Source organism: Dipodomys ordii, unplaced genomic scaffold (assembly GCF_000151885.1).
Source record: "Dipodomys ordii isolate 6190 unplaced genomic scaffold, Dord_2.0 Scaffold116, whole genome shotgun sequence".
Classification (NCBI taxonomy): Eukaryota; Metazoa; Chordata; class Mammalia; order Rodentia; family Heteromyidae; genus Dipodomys; species Dipodomys ordii.
This window is the reverse complement of record NW_012267332.1, coordinates 1,921,892-1,933,817: the sequence shown is the minus strand read 5'-3', so window position 1 is coordinate 1,933,817 and position 11,926 is coordinate 1,921,892. Positions and strand designations below refer to the sequence as shown.

At 43.4% G+C, this 11,926-nt stretch overlaps 1 protein-coding gene across 5 annotated transcripts in view; it reads right to left on the bottom strand.

The window, feature by feature from the left end:
• Positions 1-8,690, bottom strand: part of Atrx (alpha thalassemia/mental retardation syndrome X-linked) — a 172,246-nt gene extending 163,556 nt beyond the window's left edge. For 4 of the 5 annotated variants that reach the window (XM_013028924.1, XM_013028925.1, XM_013028926.1 and 1 more), the window contains exon 1: positions 8,431-8,690. In XM_013028924.1, coding sequence (XP_012884378.1) covers positions 8,431-8,450 — 20 coding nt within the window. In that variant the 5' untranslated portion in view covers positions 8,451-8,690. Of the gene's footprint in view, positions 1-8,352; positions 8,399-8,430 lie in introns of those variants that run through there. The other variant, XM_013028928.1, reaches the window with a different exon arrangement.
• Between the last annotated feature and the right edge of the window lie 3,236 nt (positions 8,691-11,926).

The following is an 11,926-nucleotide window of genomic DNA, read 5'->3' as shown; positions in this document are numbered from 1 at the left end:
CACACCCGGAGGTAGAGCCCCAGGACCAGCACCAATAATATTTTTTAAATGACTTGTTTAAATTAATTAAGCAAAGTAACAAATCTAGTATTATTTGAAACGCTTTTTTGTCAGTCCTGGGGCTTGAACTCTGGGCCTGGGCACTGTCCCTGCGCTCTTCAGCTCAAGGCGAGTACTCGACCACATGAGCCACAGCGCCACTTCCAGTTTTCTAGTGGTTTACTGGAGATAAGAGTCTCCCAGACTTTTCTGCCCAGGCTGGCTTTGAACCGAGATCCTCAGATCTCAGCCTCCTGAGTAGCTAGGATTACAGGCATGAGCCACTGGCACCGGGTGTCCCTGAGCTTCTTTAGCTCAAGGCTGGTACTCTATCACTTGAGCCACAGTGCCAGTTTCAGCTTTTTCTGTGTATGTGGTACTGAGGAATCAAACCTATGGCTTCATGCGTGCAAGACAAGCACTTTACCACTAAACCATATTCTCAGCCCTTATTTTGGATTTTATGAATCTCATGTTACCCAAAGTAACTCACTACTTCAAATACTCAAAAGAAAGACAACTAAAAGTCATATATCAGTGGCTTACACCTGTAACCCTAGCTACTCAGAAGGCTGAAATCTGACCATGGATGTTCAAACCGGGCCCAGGTAGTAAAGTCTAAGATCCTTATATCTCAACCTCTTAAGTAGGTAAGATTACAAGTGTATCTGGGTACTGATGGCTCACTCAGGAGGCTGAGATCTGAGGATTGCAGTTCAAAGCTAGCCAAGGCAGGAAAATCCTTCAGACTCTTATCTCCAATTGACAAAGCAGAAAGCTGGAAGTGGAACTGTGACTAAAGTGGTAGAATGCTAGCCTTGAGCCAAGCACCGAGGGCCTGAGTTCAAGCCCCGAGGGCCTGAGTTCAAGCCCCAGGACCAGCACCAAAAAAGAAAAACATTACAGGTATAATTAAATAAATCCTATCTTTCTACCTAGACTGTCCTCTCTCACACACAGCCAACTCTTAAATGCTAGTCACTCCAGATTCAATGAGCACTATTTCCTCTCCAAACTTTCCAAGATGTCCCTAAAGCCAGGGTTTCCTTCCTTTCTGATTACAAGCAAAGAAGACTAAGCACGTGTTGATTTCTCATTCTCCCCCCCCAGGATTAAGAACACTTTAAGGGAGAAAGGGAGGGAAGGGATGACATTGTCCAAAAAGAAATGTACTCTTTACCTGATTTATGTAACTGTAAACCCTGAGTACACCATCTTCATAATAACAATCAAAAAAATTTAAAGAATACCTTAAGGTATGAATTTTTATTGCCCTTTTTACACCCAAGCCCAAGACGTACCACACCCCTTTCACTTAGCTAGCCAGGATTGGACAAACTCCAGGCACTTGCCCAGAAGCAGAATGCAAGGTCCCGGTAGGGGAACACGGCTGCCACCCAACCATTTCATACTCACAGTGTAGAAGAATGAACAAGAGCACTGGACTCCAGAATGGCTATATTAAGCCAAAACGAAGAGACAAAGTCCCAGAGACAGGATCAGAAAGTAGTGGCTAGAGGGCAAAATTCAAAGAACCTATCCCCAGGGCAAAAAGAGCAATAGATTAGAACTAATGGAGGCCTTCCACAAGTACCACCCACAGACAGAAAAGGACAGACACATACCAGAGCAATCTTTTCAAATAGAACACGTTACAACAAAATGTTTTTTGCTTCCAGTAAATGTCTGCACACATATGCACAATACAATACACAGATTAATAACCAAATACATATACCCAAACCATTTAAATTGTAGTGGGGGGATAGATGCACATACACTAAATAAAGAAACTTTGCCTCCTTGCAACCTTTCTCCTTAGCCAAAAGGAGATAAAATTAAAATGATTAACATTCATACCACCAAAAAACCAGAAATGGTGCTGTGGCTCAAAGTGTTAGAGCACTAGCCTTGAGCAAAAGAACTCAGGGATAGTGCCCAGACCTTGAGTTCAAGCCCCATAACAACAAAAATAAATAACCCCCCAAAAAGCTTTAGTTTATTGTTTTGTTCTGTTTTGTTTTTGGTGCTGGGGCTTGAACTCAGCCTTGTCACTGTTCCAGAGCTTTTGTCCCCAAGGCTAGCCCTCCATCTCCTGAGTTACAGCTCTACCTCCAACTTCTTGGTGACTAATTGAAGATAAGAGTCTCATAGACTTCCTGCCTTCAAATCCTGATCCTCAGATCTCAGCCTCCTGAGTAGCTAGAATTACAAGCCTGAGCCACTGGCATCTGGCTAGTTTACTGCCTTTTAAGCACTGTTGCTACACTAGGCATGGTGAGGCACACTTGTAATCCCAACATTCAGCAAACTGAGAGGCATGAACATGACAAATTTGAAACGAGTTGCATAGCAAGACTAAAAACCTGCTGATATAACCATGTTAAAGTTAGTATTATAGACAAGAAATGGAGATTAAACATACTGCATGTCAGCTATCAAGCATACATGGACAAAGTACTAAGATACATGAATAAACAAATACTACAGGCTACCATAGAATTCAGAAATATCACAAACTCGTGTCTATAATCCTAGGTAATCACAAAGCTGAGATCTAAGGCTCACAGTTCAAAGCCAGCCTGGGCAGAAAAGTCTGTGTGACTCTTCATTCCAATCAATTACCAAAAATAGCAAAAAGCGGAGATGTGGCTCAAGTGGCAGAGCACCAGCCTTGAGCCAAAAAACGCTAAAGGATATCACATAGGCCTTAAGTTCAAACCCTAGTACTGGCACAAAAATAAAATTTAAATAATATATGTATATATTATGTATATGCATATATATGACACAACAGTTCTTGGCAAACTATAGCAAAGATTGGTAGTAATAAGAGTTAAGTCTAACCAAAATTATGTAAAACTATGAAAACTAAAATTATGAAAACCAATATGGTTTTCAACCCAACCTATAATAGAATGAAACACTTGATGAATATCTGCAAAAAAAAAACAAAAACAAAAACCTTATAAAGTTTGCACTTTCTCCCATTCCACAGGTCTAGCCTAACACTATTTATACTAAAACTGTAAAATATTTCACAGATAACATTTTTCAAAAGTTAGTTTACTGCTTGCTGACTACCACTTTCCAGAATCTGGCATCTCTCATCTTTAGACAACTTCTGCCTTAAGGCTAGGTTGGGAAAGTGGCTCAGGGATGCAGCAGCAGGCCCAGAGGCTTGATCTCCAGGAAACAAAAGAAAAAAATAAGTCATGCAATCAACTGTTACAAGAATTAATATGACAAACTCTATGAAATCTCAAGACAAAGATCTTCATATGCAAGTAAAGTTTATCAGTCAGAGGTTCATCTTTCGTAAGTAGAAAAATCTGAGGAAACAAGCCAATGTTATTCAAAACAACCAAAAGGGGTGGAGGGGAACCTTTAAAGAGGAAACAAAGTCTAAAAGCCAGATGGGCATGGTGGTTCATACCTATAACCTTTGCTACTCAGAAGGCCCTAGCAAAAAAACAAAAAACAAAAACAGAAGTCCCAAGCAAAAAATAAAGAGACCCCATCACCACCAGGCATAGTGCTACTTTACATGATATCCTAGTTATACAGGAGATCCTGGATAGGAGGATCATAGTGAAACTGTCTGAGGCCTAGCACTGGTAGGGAAAAAGAAAGAGAAACCCCTACTTGAAAACTAAACAAAAAAGGACTGAGAAAGTGGCTCAAGTGATAGGACACCACATAGCAAGCAAGAAACTCTTGAGTTCAAGCCCCAATACTATGAAAATAAAATAGTAAAAGCCAGGCAGGTGTGGCCAGTTGGGAGGCTGAGACATTATGGTAGAGAATTGAGGCTGGCCTGGATAATGAAGTGAAACACTCTACTCTTTGTCTCAAAAAAAGAAAATATTTAGTTTATGTCTGGGAAAGTGGCTTAGTGAGAGAGTGCTTGCCTAGCATTCAGGAAGCCCTGGGTTCAATTTCTCAGTACCACCTAAACAGAAAAAGCCAGAAGTGGAGCTGTGGCTCAAGAGGTAGAGTGCTAGCCTTGAGCAACAGAAGTTCAGGGAAAGTGCCCAGGGGCCTTGGTTCAAGTCTCTGGACTGGGAAAGACAGAAAGGGGTGGGAGGAGAAGGAGGAGAGGGAGGGAGGGAAAGAAGGAAGGAAGGAAGGAAGGAAGGAAGGAAGGAAGGAGGGAGGGAGGGAAGGAAGGGGGGAGGGTAAGAAATATTTAGTTTATGATTTAGCCAGGCAAACCCGATGGTTTATTTTTCTTCCTCTTGCCTTCTGGCCACTTTTATCCCACAGAATCCTAGAACCCTTTTTTTTTTTAAATAAACAGAAGTAAAAACATCATAGAAGATGTGATAAAATAGGATCTACTATCCAAAATCAAATTAATGATAATGTATAGAATTGCTCATATTATATTTCTGCTTTATAATGAAAAACAATCAAGCCCAGCAAGATGGTTCACACCTATAATCCCAGCACTTAGGAGGAACAGCTTGAGTTACGTCGATCTTCTCAAAAACTGGGAAGCAAAGGATTTAGGGAAGAGAGGGAAAAGAGAATGAAGCTAGAGTCCTGAAGGATCCAGTATACCTGTGGGATTATTTTAACTGATTATGGCTTGGGAGATAAATGATATTTCAGACTGACAGTTCTGAATGCCCTACCACTTGAAATACTTGTGTTGTAAATCATCAGAGAATGTTACACTTCTTAATTAATTCCCTACGTTTATATATGGATTAAGACACTCCTGGATTTAAGTGTTTCATTATCTCATACAGAGTACTTTTGAATATTAAAAAGAGGGCATTCATTATCGCTAGGCATCAGTAGCTCATGCCTATAATCTAGCTACTGTAGCAGTTGAGAGCAGACAGATGACAGTCCAATACCAGTGTAGACAGAAAAGCTCAAAAGACCTGGAAAATAACCTGTAGAGATCGAAAATACAAACATGCTTGATAATATATACAGGATCTATTCATATATACACAAACTGACTAAAGGATTGTATACGTAGGGGAGGAGTCCAAAGCTGTAATTCCACTAAACAACTAATGTACTGTTTACCAAGATGAATACCAGGAAGTAAAAACTCATTTAGGGGGAGAAGGCAAAGGAGAGGGCACTGGAGAGAGGAAGGGTGAGCAAATGCAGTCATTATATTCAATATACAGTATGTAAAAAATGAACTTCCTAACTTGAGGGTAGAAAAGGGAGAGAAACAGATGGGGAAGAATGACTTTAATCAAGATGCAGTAGGGCTTGGAAGTTGGCTCAATGGTAGAGTGCTTGCCTTGCATGCATGAGGCCCTGGGTTCGATTCCTCAGCACCATGTAAGCAAAAAAAAAGCCGGAAGTGGTGCTGTGGCTCAAGTGGTAGAGCACTAGCCTTAAGCTGAAGAGCTGAGGGACAGCACCCAGGCCCAGAGTTCAGGCCCCACAACACACACACACACACACACACACACACACACACACACGCATACGCATTGTATTCATAACCTGACTCAGAATTGTAACCTCTTTGTTTAACCAGTTAATAATTAAAAAGGAAATGCCAGGACCCTTGGCTCACACCAGTGATCCTATCTACTCAGGAGGCTGAAATCTGAGGGTGGCAGTTCAAAGCCAACCCAGGCAGCAAAGTCCCCCAGAGACCCTTATCTCCAATTAAGGCCTAGAAATCTGGGAAGTATGGCTCTAAGTAATAGAGTACTAACCTTGAACACAAAGAGCTCAGGGACAACGTTCTGAGCCTGAGTTCAAGACCCATGTCCAACAAAAAAAGTAAAAGAACCAGCAAAGGCTGGGCACAGGTCGCTCACACCTGTAACCCTAGCTATTCAGGTGGCTGAGATCTGAAAATGATGGTTCGAAGCTAGCCCAAACAGGAAAAGTCAAGACAGGGTTCTAGCTTCCAATTAGAAGCCATATAACTTCAGTATTAACTTCAGTTAAATTCTGTGATTCAGTTACTTCCTTACATGTAAAATGGGGGAAATCCAGTAGTCCCTACAAGGCTATTCTCAAGAATAACTGACATTGTCAGAAAAATGACATGCCCTCAACCTTAATTATGATTATTACCCTTATCACTAGATCTAAAAATTCAAGACCAGTAAGGAAAATTGAGCCTGGAGTAAATGAGGTATCCTACTTGAAAATTCCCCGTTTTCCCTGCAATACTAAGGGTTTGAACTGAAAAGTCTCAAGATTGCCCAGCAGGAGTTCACAGCCACACCCCCAGATCTTTAATCCAAAATTCCATACTTAATTTGTCCTCCTAAAGAAAAAGGGAAAGGAGGTGGGCCTAGTAGTCTTGGGGGTAGCAGTGGGATATGACTATAGTACCTGATACTAGGTAGGCTGAGGCAGGAATATTAAGCCCAGGAGTTGAAAGCCAGCTTGAGCAACACCGCAAGATTCTGTCTCCCTTCACAAGGAAATGTCAACCTTCAGAAGGAAAGAAGGGAGGGAAGGAAGAAATGGAATGGAATTGAAACGAAGGGAAGAGGAGGGGAAGGAGAAGGAAGAGAAAAGAAACTAGAAGGAAATCAGAGTACCACGTCGGTTTTGTTTTTGGTTTCGTTTGTGCATTAGACACTAGGTTTCATTTGGTTGCCTAAGGCTGGTCTGGAACTTGGGAGCTCAAAGTGAACCCCAGGCTGCAGCTTCACCAGCACTGAGGCTGCTGGCACACCACCCGGCAGGGCTCCCAAGTATCGTTTTGTTTCTCAGGTTTTTTGTTCTTCCGACACCTTTTCACTACGTAGCCTGGGTGGTCTGGGCTCCCCAACCAGAATGCTGAATACAATACAAGTGTAAGCATTTACCCATGCTCCACCAATGCACTGCTTTAAATACAGGCTTTGTGAGACACATTTAACTGGAAGCTACACTATTCGTTCTTAGGAACATGGAGGCCAGATAACTACCATCCCAGAAGTTGTGCCGGACACCTCTTCTGTCCCAAATACCCTATAAATAAAGACTTGTTATACTTGAGGCAATTATTCCGAATTCGAAAAGGAAGCAACCATCTTTACACAACTCAAGCTCTAGGCTTTAAGAATTAAAGTCTATTTTCCCTGACGTAAGGAAAACATCTATTTATTGCTTGTTAATGCAGCAAAACAGATTATAGGCTCCTTTTCCAATTCTCTCTTCTCAAAAAAACATAATATGCCACCGTAATAGTAACTCATAAGCATATTTTTGCCAACTGTGATCACAATCATGACCCATGGTCCCTGAAATTTCCTTTTGCAACTAGGTACTAAGGATGTAACGCGGAGGAGTAAAATTCGTAAATTGGCTTCATGGGATGAAAAGTCAGATAAACTAGTTGAAAAGCAAGCGAGCCACCTGCGTGAAAGTGGTATACATTTTACATTCACGATCCAACTGTCAGGCAGCAAATCACAAACACGCGTGAAAAACATCTTCAACCTAAAAACCTATTTGATTGATAACCGACGGCCTTCCAGCCAACATACCCTTGCCATAAATCTTCCTTCACACGAGCCCCCGTTAATCTGCTCCCCATCCCTTCTGGAATAAATAAAAACAGTCCGATTACTTCAATACGAAATTTGCCCAAGGGGGGGGTAATAAATCTTTTGAAGTCCCACTAAAAGCCGGACTTCACAAAGAAAGTAGTGTACTAAGGTTCTCAGGAAGCAAAACCTTGCATTCATTAAGTATCCTTTCCCCACCCCCTCCAGGATAAACCGAACGATAAGGTTCAGAATTGGGAGTCGAGAAGAAATCGAAATACCTGGGGAAGATATCCCAAGTGTCCCCTCTTCCGCCAAATCTCCAGGGGCTGCAGGAGGGCCGGTGGGGGGGGGAGAGGAAAAATAAATCCCACACAAGCGGGTACTTCCCGTCTCCAGCAGTGTAAACGCCACTAAGTCGTCCCAGGCTCTCGCATCCTCCCGCCGCCCCTCCCCCTCTTCCCACCCTGCCCCCCCCTCCCGCGCGCTTCTTTCCCCACGCAGTTTCTTAGGCCCAAAGATTAAGAAGAATGATCAGGATGCCAAAGACCGCCCCCGACTTCGGGGTCTCAATCCAATCCCACAGGCACACACGAAATAAACAAGACGAGGCCAACCTAAAGCTTCACACGGCTTAGAGGAGGTACAAGAAGCGTCCTCCCCCACCGCACCCCCAAAGCACATGCTGCGCCCCCTACCCCATCCCATGTACCCACCCTTCCCCCACCTCCCACCCCACTCAGCCCGGACAGCAATCTTCCCACCGAAAAGAGAAAATGATGCCGCTGGCCGCTAAGCACCACACGGGCGTCACCCCCAGCCAGACAAAAAAGTCATTTACAAGATAACCCCCAAGTCGCATGGGTGCCCGGGCTTGATCAGCTCGCCAAGGGTCCAAGACAAGGGGTGGCGTTTTTACCTCGTGGGCTCAGCGGTCATGTTTTGGTTTTTTTTGGTTGGGTTGGGTTTGGTTTTTTTTTTTTTGCTGGAACGCCTGGGCGACTTCTGCGACCCTCGGGCGCCGCTCTGCACTGCCTGGCGTCCGAGGCCGGTCGAAATGCACGGGAGTCCTAGGAGTTGCCTGCAGCTGGTGCTTGGATGGTCGCCCCCAGCTCAAAAGCCGTCACCACTGCCACCGCCGCAGGAGCCGCGGAAACAAAGCGACGCCGCCGCCGCCGCCATTTTGTTGGGCCGAGGCTCAGGCAGGAGAATTGGCGCGTCCTCCCTCTTCCTCTTTCCGGCCTCCATTGGCTACCTCCTCCCCAGCGCCGAGTCTCATTGGCTACGGAAATTCACCTTCTTTGGGGGCCTGTTGCTAAGGCGGTCGACGTCATTTGATCCCCCCTCCACCTTTGCACAGAGGGTCCAAATCGGTCCTCGTTGACCTGAAAATGCTAAATGACTAAATGACGTGTGGAGACTTTATTCCATAAAAGCTCCTTTGGATCCATCCGTGTTTGATTGGATCTAAAGGGTGAAACGATAGAAAGCAGGGTGCGTTTATTGAGAATTTACTATATGCCCAGCACTACACTGATCTTTTATCTGCCTTAGCACTTGGGATCCTTGCACCCTCTGAAATCAGACCTACGTTTTTCAGATGAGGAAACCAAGACACAAAATTACAAACCAGTGCGAATTTCAGACCACATATCGCCCTCTGTTTTGGTTTGCTTTTTTTTCCTCCTTTCGTTGTTTTTTTGTTTTTTCCAATTTACCCTAGGGCCTTGCACACACTATACAAAACGTGTTCTGCCACTGAGCTACACCCCTAACCTACACTCTCAATCACCAATTTATACGGCCATCCAATATAAATACATTTCTATTATTCCAGTATACAAGCAGTTTCTTTCCGGCCTACTTAATATGGAATATTCAGCATGCCGAAATGCTTACAAATATATGGACATATGCTTATGTATATCTTTATGTACATGACATATAACCGCGTTGAAATCTACTTACTATTCTTTCTATACTGAATAAACTAAACTGCTACTTGGACCTAGCAAGACATCAGCCGGCCATTTTCCCATTTTCACGTGATGATGTATAGCTTCCAAACCAGCCAATCTAAATACTTTTATTCCCCATTTCAGAAGAGATTTAACTAGATGGTCTGTAAAATACTTTCCAGCTTCCACATTCTGTTTTTTTTTTCTTAGTGCCACTATGTACACAATCTATGGCTTCATTCAGGCTCCTAGCATTAATTTGATTCTTCATTGGCAATCTCTGCAAATCACAAATCAGTTCCCCCAAAATTGAAGTTTCTAATTTTATTTGCAAATATCTTCTGCAATGCATACATGCATGTTTATTCCATTTATGTTTTTTATGGAATGGATAATAGCTGTCAGGAGTCAATGACAGGATTGCTGCTTTCCACAGCAATCACAAGACTGTAGTCTTTTTCAGTGACAGCATTCTGATAATTTTCATAGATACTGGCAACTTTTTAATCAGCAGAAGCTTTCAGACACTTTAGAGTCTTTCTTTTTCTTTTCTTTTTTTTTTTTGGCCAGTCGTGGGACCCGAACTCTGGGCCTGGGCACTGTCTCTCAGCTCTTCAACTCAAGGCTAGTGCTCTACCACAGTGCCACTTCCAGCTTTTTCTGCTTATATGGTGCTGAGGAATCGAACCCAGGGCCTCATGCATGCAAGGCAAGCACTCTACCACTGAGCCACCTTCCCAGACCTCACCACTAATTTTTTATTGTTGCTATAAAGGTGATATACAGAGGGGTTATAGCCACATAAATCAGGTAATGAGTACATTTCTTTTTGGACAATGTCACTCCTTCCCTTGCTCTCTCCCAGTTTTTCCCTCTTGTCCCCACCCACAAGCTGTTGTAAGGTATTAAATAGGTAGGTTTCATTAGGTAGCCAATGAAGAGAAAACCACGCGCTATTCAGACAGGCGTAGAAGTTTATTTACTGAACTGCTGCCCCTGCAGTGCATGGTGAAGAAGCATGGCTGAAAAGGAAAGGGGCTACCCACCCCAAGCCAGGACTTATCTAGGTCAGGGACAGGAAAAGGTGTGGCCAAGTGGGGCAAAGGTGTGGCCACACTGGATCCGGAAATGACTTCAGGGTCTGGAACCCTCCTAAGGTCAGATGGGAGGCATGTGACCAGAGGTGGCCTAGGAAGTGACCTAGCAGGAGGGGAAGGTGACTGCTTCCAGGTCTGCCAGTTACCTAGGTAACAGATACTGGGCAGAAACTTAGCCAAGAGGTAGGGAGGTCTCCCTGTGCAGACCTTACAGCTATATAGTTTATTTTCAATATAGTGTATAGAAAGTACCACTGCTGCTGCTGCATTGGTTCACCCTTTGTCTCACCACTATTTTTTGTTATAGAGGTGTTAATGCATTTTATTTTATTTTATTTTTGCCAGTCCTGGAGCTTGAATTCCAGAGGCTGGGCACTGTCCTTGAGCTTCGTTTGCTCAAGGCTAGCACTCTTTCTGTTTATGTGGTACTAAGGAATTGAACCCAGTGCTTCATGCATGCTAGGCAAGCACTCTACTACTAAGCCACATTCCCAGCCCCTCCATGAAACTCATCCCCAGTTAATCACCAAAGAGCTGGAAGTGGAGTTGAGGCTCAAGTGGTGGAGCACCAGCCTTGAGAACAAAAAGCTCAGGGACAGCATCTAGGCCCAAAATCAAACCTCAGGACACACACAAAAAGAAAAAGAAACAATGGGGCTGGGAAGGTAGCTCAGTGGTAGAGTGCTTGTCTTGCATGAATGAGGCTCTGGGTTCGATTCCTCAACACCATATAAGCAGAAAAAGCCAAAAGTGGCACTGTGGCTCAAGTGGTAGAGCACTAGCCTTGAGCTGAACAGCTGAGGGACAGTGCCCAGGCCCAGAGTTCAGGCCCCCTGACCAACAAAAAAAAAGAATATTTGTAATTAAGATGATCCCATAGAAATTTATTTGTCCATATTTTAGAAATATGCATAACCGAATAATATTGTATTGTTTGCAAGGAAAATGGATGGACCTAGAACAAATCATGTTAAGGAAGCCAAGCTCACAGAGACAAATGGCACATGTTTCCTCTCATATGCAGAAGCTGGATCTAAATACACCAGAACATAATAAATTATACAGATCTCTAGGCATTCACACACACTGAGACCAAAGGAAGATATTCTTGGGAGAGGAACAGAAAGGCACAATGCTTATGTGCATCTGATCGGGATGTGAAGGGTAAACAAAGGAGGAGGCTGCAATGCTTGATAAGAAATGTACTCATTATCTTGCCCATGTAATTGTAATTGTACAGTATGTTCACAATAAAAAAAAATATGTATGGAAGAGAACTCCAAGAAATGGAGACAAGGGGCTGGGAAGGTGGCTCAGTGTTAGAGAGCTTGCCTTACATGCATGAAGCCCTGGGTTTGAT